Genomic DNA, 23,769 nt, shown 5'->3' with positions numbered 1-23,769 from the left:
AACATTCCATAAATACATCCCTTGGCACAAAGGCAAATTCAGACACAGATTCTCACATGCAGTTCTCCAATCTAGGAGGAAAAGGAACATAGAGTAATAGTCATAGCGATTAACAGCACGGAAGCAGACAGTTGTGGACAGCAAAGAAGGTTACCTCAGAATACAATTGGATCTGGATGAGATGGGCCAATGGGCTGGGAAGTGGCAGATGGAGTTTAATTCCGCTAAATGCGAGGGGCTGCATTTTGGGAAAGCAAATCTTAGCAGGACTTATACACTTAATGGAAAGGTCCTCGCAAGTGTTGCTGAACCAAGAGACCTTGGATTGCAGGTTCGTCGCTCCTTGAAAGTGGAGTCACAGGTAGATAGGGTAGTGAAGAAGGTGTTTGGTATGCTTTCCTTTATTGGTCAGAGTATTGAGTACAGGAGTTGGGAGGTCATGTTGCGGCCGTACAGGACATTGGTTAAGGCACTGTTGGAATATTGCGTGCAATTCTGGTCTCCTTCCTATCGGAAAGATGTTGTGAAACTTGAAAGGGTTCAGAAAAGATTTACAAGGATGTTGCCAGGGTTGGAGGTTTTGAACTATAGGGAGAGGCTGAATAGGCTGGGGCTGTTTTACCTGGCGCATTGGAGGCTGAGGGGTGACCTTATAGAGGTTTATAAAATCATGAGGGGCTGGATAGGATAAATAGACAGTCTCTTCCCTGAGGTGAGGGAGTCCAGAACTAGAAGGCATAGGTTCGGGGTGAGAGAGGCAAGATATAAAAGAGACCTAAGGGGCAATGTTTTCACATAGAGGGTGGTACATGTATGGAATAAGCTGGCAGAGGAAGTGGTGGAGGCTGGTACAATTGCAACATTTAAAAGGCATCTGGATGGGTATATGAATAGGAAGGGTTTGGAGGGATATGGGGCGGGTGCTGGCAGGTGGGACTAGATTGGGTTGGGATATCTGGTCAGCATGGATAAGGTAGACTGAAGGGCCTGTTTCCATGCTGTACATCTCTATGACTGTATAACTCGTCCATGCCGGGGAGAGAGATAGAGACCCTTGACTCTGGGATGTCGGGGAGGGGGGGGAGGGGAGAGGGGAGAAAGAGCTAGCCCTGACCCTGGGCTGTTGGGGGTGAGAGGGTGGGAAGAGAGAGAGAGCGCCCTGACCCTGGGCTGTCAGGGAGAGAGAGTGAATTCTGGCTGGTTTATTTGCCAAGCTTTGTGTTGTGTAAGAATTGTTTTTAACAGTCTTTCAGAGCTCTTGACTGCAGTTGGTTTCTGTGTTGACCGTTGCTGTTCCCTTGGCAGAATTTGTCCGGATGATGTCACGCTGAGGATGGAGAGCAGGCCCTCCCTGAATGAAGAGCCACCAACTTCACAGAGACTGTCGCAATATCTTAATGCTGCTGTAGAGACTGTATTGAGCAGCTCCTCCGAATTACGGAGCGAAATCTCTTCTGTCCAAGCTTCCAGTCCTCCACGTTGGAGCAACGAACTGAAACAGAAACTCTTTATAGTCCTCTGCTGCCTGAGTTACACAGCTCAGGGGCTGACCCTCCCCAAGGACTGTCCATACCCACTCAGTGGCGAGGTGGCATCTCTTTCAGTGTGCATTGCTCAAAGTCAAATCGCCAATGTAATTAACAGATGAAATTTAACATCGTACCAAGCTGTTTATAGGTCCTCTGTCTTTTACCTGGCTTTGGAGGATATAGCCTTCAGCAATTATTCGGAATATCAGGGAGAAGCATTACTGTGTGGCTGCACTGCCCACACTGACTGACAGATTTACATTAAATTTGCCTCTGCACTACTTTGATTAAAGTGTTATAATGAATGGGTTGAGAATTGATTTGAAATGGCAGAAACTGGAATGTAATGCGTTCTTGTATGAGCCTGCTGTACTCGCTTCACAGAAGAAACAAAAACGTCCCAATTTCCCTCAATTTATCCAGGATTCCGTTCATCAGCACAGCAGAGTCGTTCAAACGCAGTGGAACAATCTTCAGTCACAGAGGGCAAGCTGACTTGCTCCCTTTCTTGAATTTGATTGAACTCTCTGCAACGTGTTGTAATCTGGAAGGCAATGCCTGAAGGGGCGGTGGGAGCAGATTCAGTAGTAGATTTCAAAATCGTAGTTCCCCTCGGCTTGTGCAGGACAGTGGGCAACAAGACTCCATCACCAGCCCCAATCCTTCGCAATCTCTTTGGCTGCAGCCCAAGAGCTGTCCCACTCTTAAAAGGCCACTTTCCATGCCAGGCTTTCTTTGGCTAATTCCCATCCAGCCATCACTCTGACATGGCTGGAAGGTGAAATATGAGTCTTGCCAGTCTCTGTCATTTCTCTGTTCCCAATGTCCTTTATAGCGCACACTCATTTCCAATTCCGGAAGGGAATTGGATAAAGATGAAGGTGGAACCTTTGCAGGGCAGTGATTTAATTTGATTTATGATTGTCATGTGTACCAAGATACAGTGAAAAGTATTGTTTTGCGTGCTATTCAGACATATCGTACTTTACGTAAGTACATCAGGGTAATAGAACAGAACGCAGTATATAATGTTTACAGCTACAGAGAAGGAGCAAGAGAGTGAGCAAACTTGGGGATTGGATAGGTAGCTTGGAGATCCAACACTGCTATTATGGGCAGAATGGCCTCATTTCCTCAATGATTTCTTGATTTTGTTTTCTCTTTTATACTCATTAGGGTGAGGAACGTTAGTGCTAGAACTAGTTTGCACTATTTCAGCCATTTAGTGTTAACATCAACCCACTCTCTGGCTAGGTACTGCATAGGAATTGGAATGTTCCGGAATACCTTTTGCCGCTCCCTCCTCGTGCCCCAGGTGTTAGTTACTCTCTGGCTTGTCCGTGCTAAAGGTTGACAGCACAGGTTGGGGGAGTTAGACACAGCAACTCTCTTCAGACTGATGGGACCGTGCTGTTGACTATTGAACCCAGGGCAGGATTTGACCTCCCTCCTCTGGCATGTCCCATTCTGACCCCCCCAACATTGTTTTAGACTTGAGGTGAGGGAATGGGAGACACAGGCCACGTGGTTAATACTTTACTGGGCAGGTTGGTGTCGGGCATGAAGTTTGAGGAAGGAATGATACTCTGGCATGGTCACTGCTGGGACCTACAAGGTCATTAACCCGGGCCTCTGACCTCATGGCCCCAACCCCTCACCCCTCTTTCACCAGATCCTGCTTCCTGAGGGGTGTTGCTGCAGTCCACTGATCAAAACCAGTCCTGCTGGCACTACAGCTCTACCAACCAATCAGATTGTTAAGAGGGTCTCTCTAAATCAAGCCTTCCTCCTCAGATAGAGGCAGATGGGGGTGGGGGGAACAGATGTCTCTTCCCCCCCCCCCCCCCCAAAACCATTGAGTGCCTGTCGAATGATGAGTGGCTGTGGGAGACCCCCAGCAGATGTTTGGTGAGGTGGGGCAGGGAGGGGAGATGGTGCCAAAGAACCCAATGCTCTGCAAATCCCTAGCCACAGATTCACTCCACCCTCCATAAATATCAACTGGCCATTAGATTGACCTTATATCCTTTGAAATGAATTGAGTGTGGTCTCCCTTGGACATGTATTAGAGAAGGAATACGCTGGGTTTGTAATGAGGCCATACCACGTTCTGCAACTTGTGAATCACAGATACCATGACCTAGATGGAGACCTCTGAGGCTTTAGGAATTCCAGGGAGTCCTTTGATTCTGAAAGGCTGACCCTTAGAACCAAGCCTATCCCACATTCAAGCTTCTCTCCATGTTTGGAAATGTATGGTATTCCATTGATAGACATCCCCCTTGCGATCCAGTTGACTGATTAATGAAAGCATCTCTTACAGATTGCGCTGTTTCAGCTCGAGGAGAGTAATCAGATCTGGAATACCTTTCCCTCTCTTTCCCCAGCTCAGACTATCATCTGCACTGACCAGAGACACAAGTGCAATCTTCCCAGGCCATATTACTCAACACTGCACAAGGCAGTTCAAGGTAAAATGGCCTCGAATGCTGCCATTTCAGAGGCAACCTCAAAATGACTGGTTACTGGAGACTGTAACCAAAGCTGCTGCTGGGGATGAGGAGAAGAGAAACTGGCTCCAGGACAAGTAACTGAGGAGGAAACCAACACCATCAAAGCACCTTCTCTCTGAATAGTCAGGTTCAATTCACCTGAGAGAACCAACCAGGGAACAGCCAAAAGAGAAGGAATTTGAATGACGTTCTGTCAAATAGCAATGAGTATCTCGTAAAGTCCCTACTGTGTGGAAACAGGCCATTTGGCCCAACAATTCCACACCAACTCTAAAGAGTCCTACCCTATTACTCTACATTTACCCCTGGCCAGTGCACCTAACCTGCACATCCTTGGATTGTGGAAGGAAATCCACGCAGACAATGTGCAAACTCCACACAGACAGTCGCCCGAGGCAGGAATTGAATCTGGGTCCCTGGTGATGTGAGGCTGTAATGCTAACCACTGAGCCACCATGCCACCCTAAAATGGTATCATGAGATAATGGAATAAGTGCAGTGAACAATTCAGTTTCATCCTGTATGCCTCAAAGACTATCAGATTGTATGTAGATAATGCTCAATGTCATTTCTAAAGGACTTTTAAGTATTTATTTGGTGTAATTATTCTCCACTGGGACCAGATTGTGGAATAATTAATTGGAAATTTAACAAGTTTATTTGTAAATAAATATCTGCAGTTGCTTGCATGTGATTCGCTAGACCTGTGCTATATTGTTAGGTGTACATTAGTTTGCTCAGTCTCCATGGATGCTGTCTGACCTGTTGTGATCTCCAGCATTTGTTGTTTTCAGTGCATCTCCTCTGTCTGAGCACTTGCCATATCACTGCAGCGGAGCATAATGGGATAGAGTTGGATCATAAGACCTAGAAGCAGAAATGGACCATTCAGCCCATCGAGTCTGCTCTGCCATTTAGTGAGATTGTGGCAGATATAACAGTCCTCAACTCTACTGCTTTTGTCCCTCTAACCCTCGATTCCTGTTTGCAAACATTTCCATTGTGATGTTCCTTGTTGTTTTTGTAGCCGAAGCCATAATTACATGGATCAAAGGCTTTGATTTATCAGGCAGAGGTCAGGAAATGATAGATCGGTTATTCTCATTCGGATTGTCAGGAGATCACAGGGGCCTGTTCTGTGGGAGGAAGATGGGGTAGAGGGTCATCTGTGCTTCTCCCTCACCACGTCTCCACATCAGGAGATCCTGGCAGAGGGAGTTTGTGTGTTACTCTGGTCCAGGGTTCCACCTGATGTGCCCCTGTCTGTAGGTTCCACCAGAAAAACTGCAGAGTTACTCAGGGCAGTGACAAGCACAGCTGAGGCCAAACCGTTTAAGATGCTAACCTGTACCCTTTGCAATTAAAAGAAGCAAACTCCCCAGTGATCATCCAGCTTTACTCATTGGTGTGCCTGACACCTTTCCAATTTCCCAGGACTTTGGAGTGGGCTCCACTCTATAGGAGCTATGGTCCCGATGGTGATTACATTAAAAATCACACAACACCCCATAGGGTCATAGAGATGTACAGCACGGAAACAGACCCTTTGGTCCAACACGTCCATGCTGACCAGATATACCAACCCAATCTAGTCCCACCTGCCAGCACCCACCCCATATCCCTCCAAACTCTTCCTATTCATATACCCATCCAGATGCCTTTTAAATGTTGCAATTGTACCAGCCTCCACCACTTCCTCTGGCAGCTCATTCCATACACGCACCACCCTCTGTGTGAAAATGTTGCCCCTTAGGTCTCTTTTATATCTTGCCCCTCTCACCTTGAACCTATGCCTTCTAGTTCTGGACTCCCCCACCCCAGGGAAAACACCTTGTCTATTTATCCTATCCATGCCCCTCATGATTTTATCAACCTCTACAAGGTCACCCCTCAGCCTCCGACGCTCCAGGGAAAACAGCTCCAGCCTGTTCAACCTCTCCCTATAGCTCAAATCCTCCAATTCTGGCAACATCCTTGTAAATCTTTTCTCAACCCTTTCAAGTTGCACAACATCTTTCTGATAGGAAGGAGACCAGAATTGCATGCAATATTCCAACAGTGGCCTAACCAATGTCTGTACAGCCGTGACATGACCTCACAACTACTGTACTCGATACTCTGACCAATAAAGGAAAGCATACCACACGCCGCCTTCACTATCCTATCTACCTGCAACTCTACTTTCAAGGAGCTATGAACCTGCACTCCAAGGTCTCTTTGTTCAGCAACACTCCCTAGGACCTTAGCATTAAGTGTATCAGTCCTGCTAAGATTAGCTTTCTGAAAATGCAGCACCTCGCATTTCTCTAAATTAAACTCCATTTGCCACTTCTCAGCCCATTGGCCCATTTGATCAAGATCCCGTTGTAATCTGAGGTAACCCTCTTTGCTGTCCACTACACCTCCAATTTTGATGTCATCAGCAAATTTACTAAGTATACATCTTAAGCTCACATCGAAATCATTTATATAAATGATGAAAAGTAAAGGACCCAGTAGTGAAACCAGGCTATAGTCCAACAAGTTTGTTTGGAAGTATAAGTTTTCAGACCGCTGCTCCTTCAGGTAGCTAGTGAGGCAGGATAATAGGACACAGAACTTATGGTAACAGATCAAAGTGTCATACAACTGATGCGATGTATTGAACAAACCTGGATCGCTGTTCAGTCTTTAATCATTTAGAATGAAATTGCAGGTTTTGATTGATTAATAAGTAAATCCCAGAACTTCTAGCTTCCACCCGAAACATATTAAAACAGCCATCCCTTACGGCCAAGCCCTACGCATACACAGGATCTGTTCAGGTGAGGAGGAACGTGATGGACACCTGAAGGTGCTGAAGGACACCCTCATAAGAACAGGGAATGACGCTCAGCTCATTGACCACCAGTTCTGAAGTGCCACAGCGAGAAACCGGAATGACCTCCTCAGGAGACGGGCACAGGATGTAACCGATAGGGTATCCTTCGTTGTCCAGTACTTCCCGGGAGCGGAGAAGCTGCGCCATGTTCTTCATGGCCTGCAACACGTTATTGATGAAGATGAGCACGTCACCAAGGCCTTCCCTACGCCTCTATTTCTCACCTTTAAATAACCTTAAACAGACCATTGTTCGCAGCAAACTGCCCAGCCTTCAGGACAACATCGACCACAACACCATACAACCCTGTCATAGCAACCACTGCAAGACGTGTCAGAGTGTCAACACAGATACCACCATTACACATGGGGACACCTCCCACCATGTACTCATGTGACCTGGCCATTGTTGTCTATCTCATAAGCTGCAAGCAAGGATGCCCTGAGGCATGGTACATTGGCGAGACCAAACAGAGGCTACAGCAACGGATGAATGGACACCACGCAACAATTGCCAGACAGGGATGTTCCCTCCCAGTTGGAGAACACTTCGGCGGTCAGGGTCATTCGGCCTCGGACCTTCAGGTGACCCTCCTCCAAGGTGGACTTCGGGACAAGTAACAATGCAGAGTGGCTGAGCAGAAGGTGATAGCAATGTTCAAGTATCCATGGGGATGGCCTCAACCGGGACCTTGGGTTCATGTCACACTACAGGTGACCCCGCTGCATGATACACAAAGACAGACACACACACACATGTACACAGACACATCCTCTCTCACACATGCTGTCTCTCAGACACACACACACGTGCATACCCTCTCATAGGCATATATTCCGTCACACCTGAGCACACACACTATCAAGTACACACACACACTCATGCACACCCTCACTCTCTCGTGGGTGGACACCACTCTCCCCCTCTCACCAGCACATGCACACTCTCCCCCCCCCCCCCCACCCCCCACCGCCTCACGCGCAGACGCACTCTTCACCCTCTGGTGCACACTCGCCCACACACACACACTCACAGAGAAGTCCATGGGGTAAATTTGCATTTGCAGATTTGTATTTGCTGGTACATTCTATTTTGTTCAAAAAGCAGACAATCAGTAGGCAGTCAGTCCATGTGACATTTTATAAATTCCTACATTAGAAATAGAATCAGTCTGACTCAAGGTTGGGATACAGACAGACTATAATCTCATATCTTTAATACATTGTCTGAGCTGAGATGTCACTTCTTTTTATATAACCTTAAGCTATCTCAGGAATGTGACTTGAAAGAAATTCTGGGATTTACATATTAATGAATTGAAATCTGCATTCCCATTCTAAGTGATTAAAGACTTAACAGCAATATAGGTTTGTTCAATACATTGTATCAGTTTGATCTTTAATGACACTTTGATCTTTTACTGTAAATTCTGTGTCCTATCATCCTGCCCCACTAACTACCTGATGAAGGAGCAGTGCTCCGAAAGCTAGTGCTTCCAATTAAACCTGTTGGACTATAACCTGGTGTTGTGTGATTTTTAACTTTGACCACCCCAGTCCAACACCGGCACCTCCACATTAAGATGAGATGGAATGAGTGAACACTTTTCCATCTGCCTTTAAAAGAACAACTGCAATTCTACGATAATCCACTGGCTACGTGAGCACTTTGAACCATTTTGAGGACATTGAAAGGTGCTTTCTCAATGTGGAAATTGTACTTGGCCTGAAATCAATGGGCGCTCAAAGATTTATATACAGCTTTGGAAACTGCAGAAGAGAAAGTTAACCATTGTGACGCTATGGTTCCTTCTCACCAGGATATTACCAGGAATGAGGGAGGCTACAGTTTCAACAAGAGCCTGGAAGATTAGAATATTTTCAGTAGATCTGAGAAGGTTACCACCTGAGAGAGATTTTCAACCTTACCACCGAAAGGTAAAGGAAATGTGATGGGTTATCCACTGGTTAGTGAGACGGCAACAAGTTTAGACTTTCAAAGGCACAGTTTACGATTACTTGGATTCAAAGTTATGTCCAGACCAGTTTGGTTTTAAAGAAGTTAAGACGTCATGTTGAGGGTGTACAGGATGTTGGTGAGGCCTCTTTTGGAATACTGTGTCCAGTTCTGGTCACCCAGTTATAGGAAGGATATTATTCAGCTGGAGAGGGTTCAGAAAAGATTTACAAGCATGTTGCTGGGAATGGAGAGTTTGAGTTAGAAGGAAAGGCTGGATAGGCTGGGGATTCTTTCTCAGGAGGTTGAGGGGTGACCTTAATAGAGGTTTATAAAATCATGAGGGGTATAGAAAAGTTGAATGGCAGGTGTCTTTTTCCTTGGGAGGGGCATCTCAAAACTAGGTGGCAAATTTTTAAGGTGAGAGGAGAAAGATTTTAATAAGACAGGAGGGGCAGCATTTTTACAGAGTGTGGTTCATGTGTGCAGTGAACTCCCTGAGGAAGTGGCGGATGTGGGTATGGTTACATTTAAAAGACATTTGGATAAGTCCATGAATAGGAAAGATTTGAAGATTTTTGGGCCAGGAGCAGGCAGGCGGGATTATGGTCGGCATGGACTGGACGGATCAAATGGTCTGTTTCCGTGCTGTATAACTCTAAAAGATGACGGTCATAGGGAGCCAGGAGCAGAGTGGGGTTAAAGCAAGTGATTGATGTGAAGGGAAGTGCTCAATGGGCCAAATGGCCTGACTCCATCCAGTAATAAATTGGAGGAGAATTTCGTCCCTGTCACTTTGTTGTTTCTAGTAAACAATTTATATGGGGGGGGGGGCAATTTTGGGACATAATCTGTACTGGAAAAGCCCCCTCACATCAGGACCATCCGCCCAATACAAGCATCAGTCGTCTTTAACAGGGAAATTGTGTCCTGGTTTGCAATCCTACAGGAAACCCATCGGAATCTGTGGAACATCCACTGCCTGGTGTAAACACCTGAGTCTGCTTTTCATTTTTGTTCATGATGTGAGGGCCAGAAATGGCTCCCCAACAGAAAAAAAAAAATCCATCCTGGGCTCATCTCTTCTTGCAACCTTGCGCAAGGGAGCAGTTATTGCGTTTGTCTGCAGAAACTGTTTGGAATGTGGCCATTGCAACTTCCCTGCTGGCAAATTGTGGCAATGATTGGGTCTGAGAAAAATTGAGCCAAGGTAGAGCCTACACATGAACTGGCCCTTGTTTAATCACGGCATGGATTGCTTGATAGCATTTACCCTATTCCTCGTGAAGACAAGTGATAACAAGTTATACTCAGACATCGCTGTGGTGTGGCTGCTGTACCTCAGGTGCTTTTATAGGAGAGATGAACAGCAGACCAAAGCAAAAGGAAAGCTTAGTGTGGGGTGGAAGTTGGCAGAGAGTTTTTGATTGGAAGGGTACCCAAGGGCAGGGAAGGAGTTTGAAGGAAGTTTGAAGCAAAGGGTCCCTGAAATGATCCCAGCTCCCCAAAAGCAGAGCTGCCTTCCCTGTGCGTACCTGCCTCGTTTCCACAGAATACCATTAGTCACCGTGCAATGGCTTGGAGATCCTTCTGGGGAGCATGTCCAAATTGCCCATTATTCAGGCCTCTGGGGGCATTACTGTGTGCCTGACGCACCACACAATGAGGCCTCATTATCAGCCACAAGGAGTCCCAACCCTACAGCTTAGACTGTAAATCCCTGAGGGTAATGGTGAACTTGGACAGAGTGGTTTTCCAGTCTCCAGGTAGGACGAAATCTTGTGGGAAGTGGGAAGCAAGATGAAAATAACCCTGCCCCTCACAGTAATGCCCCCAGAGGGTGAGGGGAAGACAATTGAGGTGACATGAGAAGTTTCTTCAAAGAGGTGTGAAGTTTGGGATTCTCCACAGCACAGCGATGAAGAATGATGCTTTGTCATTGAGTATATTTAAGGCTGGGATGGACATTTGGTCTCTCAGGGACTTGAGGGATTGGGGAATAAGCAGGAAAATAAAGCCTACTTCTGTATCTTGTGCTTTTGTATCTCTGGGGTGTCTGGGTGGCACAGTGGCTCAGTAGTTAGCATTGCTGTCTCTCAGCACCAGCGACCCGGGTTCAATTCCACCTTCAAGCGACTGTGTGGAGTTTCCTCCGAGTGCTCCACTATCCTCCCACAGTCAGAAGATGTGCAGGTTAGGTGGATTAGCCCCGGGAAATACAGGGTTCTAAGTGGGGGCGGGTAGATCTGGGTGGGATGCTGTTTGGAGGGTCGGTGTGGACGTGATGGGCCAAATGGCCAACTTCCACACTGTAGGGATTCAATGATTTGTCCCAGAATCCCTCCAAAGGAACTGCAGGTGATGAAGAGAGCATCAAGGGAGTTTCTTATCTAACTATTAGTCCCCCATATGGTGGAGATTTTAGAAGTACACAATGTGGCCATTCCACCTCTCATAACTCTTTGCATTTACACATTTATAGATAGAATGTGGGTGTACTAGCTAAGTCAGCACTTAACACTCATCCTTCATGACCATTACAGAAGGTAGTTAAGAGTTAGGAATTCATATAGGCCAAATAACGCAAGGGAGACAGATATCTTTCCCTAAAGGACCATAGTGTACCAGATGGATTTTCACATGATCACCATTGGTTAAGCCTCTAATTCCAGATGTTTTATAGAATTCAAGTTTCACCATCTGGCACGGTGGGATTGGAACCTGAGAACACCAACCTGAGTCTCTGGCTTACTAGGCCACTGACCTGAGCACTGTGCCACCACTTTCCCATGTCTAGGGCATACTTGCAATGGAAAACCACTTTCTTGAACTGCTGCAGTCCATCTGCACTCTGGGTGTGGTTGGGGAGGGAGTCCCAGTGACAATAAAGGAGCAGCAACAATATTATCTTTAAATCAGTATGGTGTGGGACTTAGAGGGAACCTGGAGAACCAGCCAAGAGGCTGGTACCTGCTGTGGTTCTCCTTCTAGGTGGGAGAGCTTACTTGTTTGGAAAATGATATTAAAGTCTCACAGTGCATGTTGTAGATGGTTCACGCTGCTGCCACACTGAACCAATGGTGGAGGGAGTGAATGTTTAAGGTGTTGGATGGCTTGTTTTGTCCTGGATGGTGTCAAGCTTCTTGAGTATTGCTGGAGCTGCACCTATCCAGGCAAGTGGATATTCCATCACACTCCTGTCTTGTGCCTTGTAGATAGTGGACAGGCTTTGGGAAGTCAGGAGGTGAGTCACTGCAGTATTCCTAGCCTTTGACCTACTCTTGTCGACACCATATTTATATGGTGAGTCCAGTTTAGTTTCAGGTCAATAGTAACTAGGAGAAAGTGAGGGACTACAGATGCTGGAGATTAGCGTTGCAAAGTTGGCGCTGGAAAAGCACAGGCAGGTCAATAGTAACTCCCAGGATAGAGGGGGCTTAATGATTTAATGTGCATGAACAGCAAGGGTAAGTTGTTTGATTCTCTCTTGTTGGAGATGGCAATTGTGTGGAGCATAAGTGATGTAAATATTACTTCCCATTGATCAGTGCACCCATTGACTTCATCCAGGTCTTGATACGTGACAGTATGGACTGCTTCAGTCTGTAGAGTTATGAACAGTGGAAGTATATCCCAGTGCTCTGTCCCAATAGCCCTGCAAAGTTTTCCTTCTCAAATGTATTATTTTCCCATTCCCAGTCCCCTTTGAATCTGCTTTCATCACCCCTCCATGAAGTGGAGTCACAGCAACTTGCTGCATTAAAGAGGAAGCTCCTCATCTCTCTTGGTTGATGTAATCAGTTGATTTAAGTCTGTTTCCTTTGGTTACCAGCTCACCTGCCTTGAGAAAGGACACCTACCCATCTATTGGATCAAAACCCTTCATCGTTTCCAACACTCCTTCAATTCGGAACACTGCCCCACTATGGCCATGTCTGCTACTTTGAAACAAGTTAGGAAACTAAATGAGAAACTGCACTTTGAAGATCTCATGTCCCAAAAGGAAGTTGAGGAAGCTGCAAACACTTTCACTGGCAGTTTGGATTTTCAACTTCAATTCAGAGATCTCTTGAAATTTTCCACAGAATTATATTCAAGCATTGCATATGTCTACCTCCCTCGTGTATTTGAAGTGTAGATGCTGTGATTGGAATGTATCCCATTTATTGCTATCATCATGTTGATCTCCTTAGTCTCATGGATGCTGACTGCTGTTTTTTTTAATAAATCATAAAATTTGGCTTCAGTGAGTCACAGAAGACACACACTGGGCTTGAGTCATTATATTTTGCAGACCCTATTTCCCTTTGATTCTCAGAACAAAGGCTTGTAAGTACTTTGGAAGATAAGCCAGTGGCCGGGAAGTGGGTAAATCAGCATTGCATCAGATGGAGGAGAGATTGCTGAGCCACAGCTCCGCCTCCTCAGGCTCTGTATGGACTTGGTCTTTCATACAGTTACACTGTCATGAAGCCTTACATAGACTGGTAAGGGCAGAATCTTCCACTTAGAGTGATAGAGATGTACAGCACGGGTCCAACCCGTCCATGCCGACCAGATATCCCAACCTAATCCAGTCCCATCTGTCAGCATCCCTCCAAACTCTTCCTATTCATATACTCATCCAGATGCCTTTTAAATGCTGTAATTGTACCAGTCTCCAACACATCCTCTGGCAGCTCATTCCATACATGCACCACCCTCTATGTGAACAATTTGCCCCTTAGGTCCCTTTTATATCTTTCCCCGCTCACCCTAAACCTATGCCCTCTAGTTCTGGACACCCCTACCACAGGGAAAAGACTTTGTCTATTTATCCTATCCATACCCCACGTAATTTTGTAAACCTCAGCCTCCGATGCTCCAGCGAAAACAGCCGCAGCCTATTCAGCCTTTCCTTGTTGATTGAAGTGTTGTGGCAGGCATTACACAAGCAAGATTGTCCCTGCCCCCAAATGGGAAAGCTCACATGTCGTGTGCTCCTCACCCCATGGCCTTCCTGCCACTGTCTGGGATAGCAGTGTCTCAGAAAGCACAAGCTGGCTCAGAGGCTGAATCAGCTGATGGCACAGCCATGCTGATATGAATTAGCAGAGGGCTTCATGGGGGTAGTATTTTCCTGGGTGAGGGTCGCAGGCTCAGGCTCATTGAGAGGGGGAGGATGGCGACTTTGGAAGAGGTGGCACGATGGCTCAGTGGTTAGCACTGCTGCCTCACAGCACCAGGGACCCGGGTTCAATTCCAGCCTCGGGTGACTGTGTGAAGTTTGCACATTCTCCCCATGTTTGCGTGGGTTTCCTCCGGGTGCTCCGGTTTCCTCCCACAATCCAAAGATGTGCAGGTTAGGTGAATTGGCCATGCTAAGTTGCTCCATAGTGTGAAGGGATGTGTGGTGGAGTTGGGTGCATTAGTCAGGGGTTAAACGTAGGGGAATGGTTCTGGGTGGATTACTCTTCTGAGGGTCGGTGTGGACTTGTTGGGCTGAAGGGCCTGTTTCCACACTGTAGGGAGTCTATGATCTATGAGCACATGGTTGGCTTATCAGCAGCATCTCTATGGCTTGGGCTGGGCTGGACAGCAGCAGAAATGAGTGAAGGGTCAGACGTGAGGGAGCCAGGAGTTTGAGAATGAATGGATAGAAGGTGGGGGAACAAGAACTCAGTGTTGGTGGCCAGTCAATTAGTGAGGGGTGGCGGAAGGTCAGGAGAGAAGCAATGAGGATGATGATTTAATGATGGAGCCGGGGATGCGAGATGGTAAATTAGGAAGAGGGCTGGTGAAGATTGAATTAGTGACAGATTTGAGGAGAGTTAGTGAGAGAGCCAGGGATTGGAGGGGTGTGTATTAGCGAGGGAATGGAGGAAGTTGGTGAGGGAGCTGGGGTAGGGATGGAGGGCTGTAAGTTAGTGAGGGGGTAGGGGAATTGGAAGAGAGGTAGATGGAGGAATGTGAGTTAGTGAGGGGGTGGAGGGGAATTGGTGACACAGTCAGGGTAGGGATAGACGAGGGTGAATTAGTGAGGGATTAAGGGGATTAGTGAGGTATCTGGGCCATATGAAAGTAAAATAACTAGGGTAAAAGTAGCATATGTGTGACTTTACCTTGTCAGTTTGGAGAAACTGGGTTTGACAGGTTTTCCTGCAGCAACACTCAGATTGCTCATCAGAATCCCTTGCGGGCTGAATACTCTGCCAAATCAAACAAATTGCAAACTAACTGGATTGTCTGCTCACCCTGGACTACAATGCTCACGGCTATTTCGGAATTGAGTTTACATTTACAGTGTAACATTGTAGATCACAGATTGAAATGACCCACATTAAATGGTGTGAAACTGGACTGTACCACTGACTGGTAGAATGCACACTTGATATCAGCAACTGCCTGCAATTCGGGGAGAATTTAGACCATCTCAGTGATGGAGTCACTGAACCTCTGTGAGTATTATTGGGAAAATGGGGTGGGAGTGAATGGAGAGAGGATGCATGTTGGAGAGGGGGGGGGGGTAGTAGGGGAGGAGTGTGGCAGGTAAAGACTTACCAGACCATAGGGCTGTTCTCTCATTAGAGAAAGAGAGAGAGAGAGAGATGACTGGTGATGGTTTAACCAGCATCCAGCTAACAGAAACAGGATTGAGTAATAGGCATGGTATGGAGGAAATGTGGAGAGAAAGAATTGTCCTAGTTTGCTTTTTGTTGATCAGAATAAACGAGAGTTTGTTCAAAATCCATGAAGCTGGTTGTGGTGTAGCCAGAGCTCTGTTGTCATCCCGCCCGTCACTTGTAACCATCGTGCACGTATATGCACACACACACGCGCACAGACACACACGCGCACAGACACACACACACACACACAGACACACACTCACACACACACAGACACACACACACACACGTGCTGAAGTCGGGCCTAGCCTGAGACTTGGGACTGGAGATTCTACTCAGGGAAAGCAAACCTTGGTTCATCTGCCCTCTGACTGCAGAAGAAACAGTGGCCAGACTGAGATTGGTATACCATCTGGCTCCTTTGAGGGGAAAGTGGATATGGAGGAGAGGGTAGCACTGGGGAAACTGGAACATGAAGAACATTAATTACAAAATGTGCTGGACTGGAGGAGGCTACAGCAGCCAGAAAGCCTGGGGGCTATGTAAGTAGCTATTGCTCTTTTAGGACATGTCTAGATAAAAAGACAGAGAGGGCTCCAGATGGTACACCCATCTGTGTTTTTGATTTGATTATAGCAGCTTCGAGTGGAAACCAAGTGTTAGTCCAGGTGACGATGCATTACCAGAACGGAACCTTTTAGTTGCCTGCTGTGTACACACTGACACTCATAATTAAACATTTATTGGCCAGAATCCACTCGGAGATGCCATACCTTCCTAGCCAGAAAGACACAAGGTGTTACTTGATCAGGAATTGCTGGCTCTGTAGCTCTTTCTACTCTCTGTGATTACCTCCCAGGGCCAATAACTGGTGCAGAACCTTAGCCAAGCTTGCTGATGGGGAAATAAGTGGACTTTTTGTTTCCTAATTTCATTGGGAGTTGGAGTGTGTTTCCCTTTGCTGAGCTCAACAGACAATAGACAATAAGTTCAGGAGTAGGCCATTCTGCCCTTCGAGCCTGCACCACCATTCAATATGATCATGGCTGATCATCCTTAATCAGTATCCTGTTCCTGCCTTATCTCCATAACTCTTGATTCCACTATCCAACTTGAGAGCTCTATCCAACTCTTTCTTAAATTAATCCAGAGACTAGGCCTCCACTACCCTCTGGGGCAGAGCATTCCACACAGCCACCACTCTCTGGGTGAAGAAGTTTCTCCTCATCTCTGTCCTAAATGGTCTACCCCGTATTTTTAAGTTGTGTCCTCTGATTTGGCACTCACCCATCAGCGGAAACATGTTTCCTGCCTCCAGAGTGTCCAATCCTTTAATAATCTTATATGTCTCAATCAGATCCCCTCTCAGTCTTCTAAACTCAAGGGTATACAAGCCCAGTCGCTCCAGTCTTTCAGCGTAAGGTAGTCCCGCCATTCAAGGAATTGACCTCGTGAACCTACGCTGCACTCCCTCAATAGCCAGAATATCTCTCCTCAAATTTGGAGTGCAGAACTGCACACAGTACTCCAGGTGTGGTCTCACCAGGGCCCTGTACAGCTGCAGAAGAACCTCTTTGCTTCTATACTCAATCCCTCTTGTTATGAAGGCCAGCATGCTATTAGCCTTCTTCACTACCTGCTGTACCTGCATGCTTACCTTCATTGACTGGTGTACAAGAACACCCAGATCTCTTTGTACTGCCCCTTTACCTAAATTGATTCCATTTAGGTAGTAATCTGCCTTCCTGTTCTTGCCACCAAAGTGGATAACCATACATTTATCCACATTAAACTGCATCTGCCATGCATCTGACCACTCACCTAACCTGTCCAGATCACCCTGTAATCTCCTAACATCCTCCCCACATTTCACCCTGCCACCCAGCTTAGTATCATCAGCAAATTTGCTAATGTTATTACTAATACCATCTTCTATATCATTAACATATATTGTAAAAAGCTGCGGTCCCAGACTGATCCCTGCGGTACCCCACTAGTCACTGCCTGCCATTCCGAAATGGAGCCGTTTATCACTACTCTTTGTTTCCTATCAGCCAACCAACTTTCAATCCAAGTTAGTACTTTTCCCCCAATACCATGAGCCCTAATTTTGCTCAACTAACCTCCTATGTGGGACTTTATCAAAATCTTTCTGAAAGTCCAGCTACACTACATCTACTGGATCTCTCTCGTCCATCTTCAGAGTTACATCCTCAAGAAATTCCAGAAGATTAGTCAAGCATGATTTCCCCTTCATAAATCCATGCTGACTCTGACCTATCCTGTTACTACTATCCAGTTGTGTCGTAATTTCATCCTTTATAATAGACTCCAGCATCTTTCCCACCACTGAGGTCTATAATTTCCTACTTTCTCTCTCCCACCTTTCTTAAAAAATGGTACAACATTAGCCACCCACCAATCCGCAGGAACTGATCCCAAATCTATCGAACTCTGGAAAATAATCACCAACGCATCCATGATTTCTCGAGCCACATCCTTCAGTACCCTGGGATGTAGACCATCAGGCCCCGGGGACTTATCAATCTTCAGACCTAACAGTCTCTCCAACACCAATTCCTGGCAAATATAAATTCCCTTAAGTGCAGGTCCTTCAGCCACTGTTACCTCAGGGAGGTTGCTTGTATCTTCCCCAATGAACACAGATCTGAAGTAACAATTCAATTCTTCTGCCATTTCTTTGTTCCCCATAATATATTCCCCTGTTTCGGTCTTCAAGGGCCCATTTTTAGTCTTAACCATTTTTTTGCCTTTCACATACTTAAAAAAACTTTTACTATCCTCCTTTATATTTTTGGCCAATTTACCTTCGTACCTCATTTTTTCTCTGCGTATCCTCCTTTCTCTTTATTTTAGGGCGGCACGGTGGCACAGTGGTTAGCACTGCTGCCTCACAGCGCCAGAGACCCGGGTTCAATTCCCGACTCAGGCGACTGACTGTGTGGAGTTTGCACATTCTCCCCGTGTCTGTGTGGGTTTCCTCCGGGTGCTCCGGTTTCCTCCCACAGTCCAAAGATGTGCAGGTCAGGTGAATTGGCCATGCTAAATTGCCCGTAGTGTTACGTAAAGGGGTAAATGTAGGGGAATGGGTGGGTTGCGCTTCGGTGGGTCGGTGTGGACTTGTTGGGCCGAAGGGCCTGTTTCCACACTGTAAGTAATCTAATCTAATTTCCTTCTTAGTAATCCCCTGTTGTTCTTTAAACGCTTCCCAGTTCTCCATTTTCCCATTTATCTTTGCTATGTTATACTTTTTCTCTTTTAACTTTATATGTTTCTTAACTTCCCTCGTCAGCCACGGCCACCCATGCCTCCTCCTGGGATCTTCCTTCCTTTTTGGAATGAACTGATCCTGCATCTTCTGCATTATACACAGAAATATCTGCCTTTGTTCCTCCACTGTCATCCCTGCCAAGGCATTGCACCATTGAACTTTGGCCAGCTCCTCCCTCATAGCTCCATAGTTCCCTTTATTCAACAGAAATATTGTCACTTCCGATTCTACCCTCTCCCTCTCAAATTGCAGATTGAAGCTTATTGTATTATGGTCAGTACTTCCCAATGGCTCCTTCACTTCGAGGTCCCTGATCAATTCTGGTTCGTTGCACAATACCAGATCCAGAATTGCCTTCTCCCTGGTAGGCTCCAGCACCAGCTGTTCCAAGAATCCATCTCGGAGGCACTCCACAAAGTCTCTTTCTTGAGGTCCAATACCATCCTGATTCTCCCAGTCTACCTGCATGTTGAAATCCCCCATAACAACTGTAGTAACATCTTTGCGACAGACCAATTTCAGCTCCTGATTCAACTTACATCCAACATCCAGACTACTGTTTGGGGGCCTGTAGATAACTCCCAAGAGGGTCTTTTTACCCTTAGAATTTCTCAGCTCTATCCACACTGACTCTACATCCCCTGATTCTAGGTTCCCCCGCGCAAGGGACTGAATATCATCCCTTACCAACATGGCCACCCCACCCTCTCTGCCCATCAGTCTGCCCTTACGAAAGCACGTGTAGCCTTGAATATTCATTTCCCAGGCCCTGTCCACTTGAAGCCACATTTCAGTTATCCCCACAATATCGTATCTGCCAATTTCCAAGAGAGCCTCAAGCTCATCCATCTTATTTCTAATGCTTCGTGCATTCATGTATAGTATTTTTAATTTGTTACTGCCCTCACCCTTCCCATCAACTCCTATTTCACTCAACCTTACAGCATGATCCCTTTTTGAGTTTTCTGCTTCATTGATACAGTTGTTTTTCTTGACTTCCCTTGTTCTAACTTTCCCTTCAATTTCCTTCTTAAACATCCAGTTTGTCCCCTCCCCCCCCCGCTACTTAGTTTAAACGTAGCTGTGTTGCAGTAGCAAACCTGCCTGCCAGAACGCTGGTCCCTAACCTATTCAGATGCAAACCGTCTCTCTTGTATAATTTATGCTTACCACAAAACATACCCCAGTGATCAAAGAATTTACATCCTTGCTTCCTGCACCAGTTCCCCAGCCACACATTCAAGTGCATTATCTCCCTGTTTCTGGCCTCACCAGCCCGAGGAACTGGAAGCAAACCGGAGATAACCACCCTGGACGCCCTGCTTTTCAGTCTTCTTCCTAGTTCTTCGAAGTCCCGCTGTAGTATGTTCTTTCTCTTCTTCCCGACATCATTTGTGCCGACATGTACCACCACCTCTGGCTCTTCACCTTCGTCCTTGAGGATGTCCTGCACTCTGTCTGTCTCCAGCTCACCTCGGTTCTGGACAGTTTCACTTTGCCAGTGATGCCCAGCAAGGAAACTGACATGTTTTGCCCTCAGTGGGAATCTGGTGCCCACAGTGCATGACCAGCAAGGCCAAGAAAAGGCAAAGAGGTTCAAGTAGAACAGAAAAATGCTAGAGAAACTCAGCAGGTCTGGCGGCACCTGTGGAGAGAGATATCGAGTTAACATTTCAGGTCAGTGTTCACATGAGGGTCTTATGAAGTATCCGTTTGTCTTCAACGTTGTCTGTCTCTCCACACCTGCTGAGTATTTACTGCATTTTCTGCTCATATTTTGTCGATCTGAAAGCAAGGGTGAGTTTAATCAAGTTGTGTTGGTGAGTTGCCAGCAAGCTTAAACAGAGCTTTTTTTGATTTTGATTTGATTTATTACTGTCACATGTACCGAGGTACAGTGAAAAGTTTTGTTTTGTGAGCAGTACAGGCAGGTCATACCATACAGAGAGCATCAGGGTAATAGAACAGAGCGAGGAATATAATGTTACAGCTGCAGAGGAGGTACAAAAAGTATGAGATCAACATTAACTTTGAAATTTGAGAGGTCCAGTCACGTGTAGAAGACCGAAGGAGTTAGTGAGTTTCACAGAGCTGAGGTACTGCAGGAGGTGGCTGTTTATTTCAAATAGCTGGGGAGTGCAGAGAGTTTGGGTCACTCTGCCTATGGCTGTAAAACTAAATTTAAATAATAACCTGTTGAGGAGGCAGAGACATACCAGAGGTCCGAAAGCTGTCTCCAATAACCTTCACACCCACGAGAGGTTCAGCTACCCAGGAGAGCAGATAGCCAATCAGGCTGATGTCATCCATTTCACAAGCCAATCAGGTCCCTTGTTGCCAGCTGAGTCTCATTTTGCAAACGTTCCCTTGGTGCCTCCCCGACTGCTTGGCCAAAGCAGCTTTGTAAATACAACTTACAATGAGACTCAGTGACTCACTTTTTAAAAAGTGCAGCAGTCCCTTCCTTGATCCTTGTTTTTTTTTAAAATCAGTCCTTTTTCCCATTTCTCAGTCTATAACCAAAACTACAGAAAAATAAAAGTATACAATCTTTACGCCAGTGAAAATCAAACAGCCATTTGTCCACCCAAAACCCTCACCAATACTCCGGGGGAGTAAATAAACTGAAATACATGAAGATGACTGAGGGTGGAGTTCAGCCATCACCTAGTTGAATGGTGGAGCTGATTTGAGGAGGCAAATTCCTCCTGATCCTATTTCCTATATACAATGAAATTTTAATAACATGAAGAAACAGTTCAATTTCATTAAATGCACCTATGAGCTGCTTTTCCTCCTGCACATCAAAGTCTATTAAAGGATTCTATAATTTCTGGCTACCCATAGGAAGATGACCCTGATTGTGTCAGAACTGCCCCTGGGTTATTGCATTGTTTATATCTCAGTACAGTCGGACTCAGCTCAGCAACAACCTCAACCCAATTCCCATATCCTACTCCTACTCATTGCAGCAGGCAGTTAAACTCAGCTGTTGTCTGGGAAATGAATTGCTTCCAAATATTCAGGGGATCGTTACAAACGCAAATTGGGTTCACTCAGTTGTAAAGCCAAGCAACCAAATTGCAAATGAAATCACTTCTGACAGTAAAGTGCTAACAGAGTTCCACATTTCACACCAGCACTAGGAATCTGTGACATTTGAGTGCCCCTATTCCACCAGACTTTCTCTGAGTAGTTAACTTGGCCTTCTGAAAATAGTCAGCACTAATGACTGACACTGGGTAATCGAAAGAAGCCTCTGCAAATTCGGTCTGATTCATCATCCCCCCAAAAAAGATGAATATGACATTGATAGTAGATGAAGAGATAGAGAGAAAACTTCACATCTTTATAGAAATGGCTAGAGAGATTGTTGACTCATTGGTTTTAATTTTCCAAAATTCCATAAATTCGGAGAAAGTGCCAATAGGATGGAAAACAGCGCAAGTAACTCCTTTAGAGGTAGAAAGCAGATCATTTCAGGCTAGTTAGCTTAACATCTGTCATAGGGAAAACATTAGAAGCTATCACTAAGGAGGTTATAGTAGGTCACTTTGAAAGGTTTGAGGTAAACAGGCAGGCACAACACAGATTTGTGAAAGAATAAACATGCTTAAGCAATCGATTGGACTTAGTTGAGGATGTACCAGAAGGCATTTGATAAGGTACCATATCATACATAATTGTGAAAAAAAGCAGCTCGTGTTGTCAGGGGTAACGTATTGGCGTGGTTAGAAGGTTGGATGCTTCCTGACCTGCTGTGCTTTTTCCAGCGTCATACTTTATCGACTTTGACTCTCCAGCATCTGCAGTCCTCCCTATCTCCGAGAAGATTGGCCAGTCAACTGAAAGCAGAGAGGAGCCAAAAATGGGTCAGTCTCTAGTTGGCAAGATGTAATGAGTGATGTATCACAGGGATCGATACTGGGACTTCAACTGTTACAATTTACACAAATAACTTCGACAAAGGGTCTGAAAGCATGTGTTGTCAATTTTGCTGATGACCCAAAACTAGGTAGGGCAGTAAATTGCTGAGAGGTTACAAAAGGATATGGGTCAGTTTAGTGACTGAGCAAAGATCTAGCAAATGGAGTATAATGTGGGAAATGTGAAATCATTTATTTTGGAACTAACAATAAAAAAGAAGCATGTTATCTAAATGATGAGAAATTGCAGAACTCTGAGACAAAGGTGTCATGTGCATGAGGCACAACACCAGTACAAAGGCACAGCAAGCAGGAATTCTAATAAAATGTTATTGTTTATGGTGAGGGGTATTTAATATAAATGTAAAGAGGTTACACTTTATGGGGCATTGGTGAGACTCCGTAGAGTATTGGTCTCCCTATTTAAAGAAGACTGTAAATATATTGGAAGTAGTTCAGAAAAGCTTACCGGACTAATACCAGTATTGTTTTATGAGACAAGCTAGGATTGTATCCAATGGAGTTTAAAGGTGACTTGACTGAAAGATATATCCTGAATGGTTTGACAAGGTGCATATGTGGCCGAATCTACACCTAGGTATCACTGCTTAAAAAAAAAGGGTTACCCATTTAAGACAAAAATTAGGAGAAACATTTTCTCTCAGAGGGTGGTAGGTTTTCCTCAAAAGGTAGTGAAAACAGACTCTTTGAATATTTTTACGGCGAGCTATGTCGATCATTGATAATTGGAAGGGGGTGGGTGATGAAAGGTTATGCAGAGTAAACAGAACAGCCAAAATCAGACTAAATGGTGGAGCTAGTTTGAGGAGCTGAGAGGCTAATTCCAGCTCCTGATTCATCCGTGGGTAAGAAATGGCTGCAGTAACAGGCTTATTAACTCTTTTTGCCTCTTGCACATGAAGATGGGAAATGGTTTGTATCATTTGCATCCATTTTCTTTTCTTTGAAAACGTGCCTTGATTTTATTGAATTCATTTGAGAAAGTAACAGGCAGGTTGGATACAGCAGCACTAATTGACATAAACATTATTAGATTTCAAAAGGCATTTGATAAGGTGCTACAC

The 23,769-nt window shown here is 45.5% G+C and overlaps 1 protein-coding gene across 6 annotated transcripts in view; it reads left to right on the top strand.

Moving 5' to 3' along the window:
* cabp1a (calcium binding protein 1a) overlaps nucleotides 1-23,769 on the top strand; it is a 189,593-nt gene that overhangs the window by 117,978 nt on the left and 47,846 nt on the right. For 3 of the 6 annotated variants that reach the window (XM_043715941.2, XM_043715942.2, XM_043715943.2), the window contains one exon: nucleotides 1,306-4,731. The exons of the other annotated variants lie outside the window; for them this stretch is intronic. In XM_043715941.2, coding sequence (XP_043571876.1) covers nucleotides 1,306-1,331 — 26 coding nt within the window. In that variant the 3' untranslated portion in view covers nucleotides 1,332-4,731. Of the gene's footprint in view, nucleotides 1-1,305; nucleotides 4,732-23,769 lie in introns of those variants that run through there. 6 annotated transcript variants of the gene reach the window in all.

Source organism: Chiloscyllium plagiosum, unplaced genomic scaffold (genome assembly GCF_037043375.1).
Source record: "Chiloscyllium plagiosum isolate Xiang-an unplaced genomic scaffold, Cpla_swu_hap1 HiC_scaffold_24, whole genome shotgun sequence".
In the NCBI taxonomy this organism is placed as follows: Eukaryota; Metazoa; Chordata; class Chondrichthyes; order Orectolobiformes; family Hemiscylliidae; genus Chiloscyllium; species Chiloscyllium plagiosum.
Note: the sequence above shows the minus strand (reverse complement) of the source record. Positions and strands in the feature narration are given on the sequence as shown.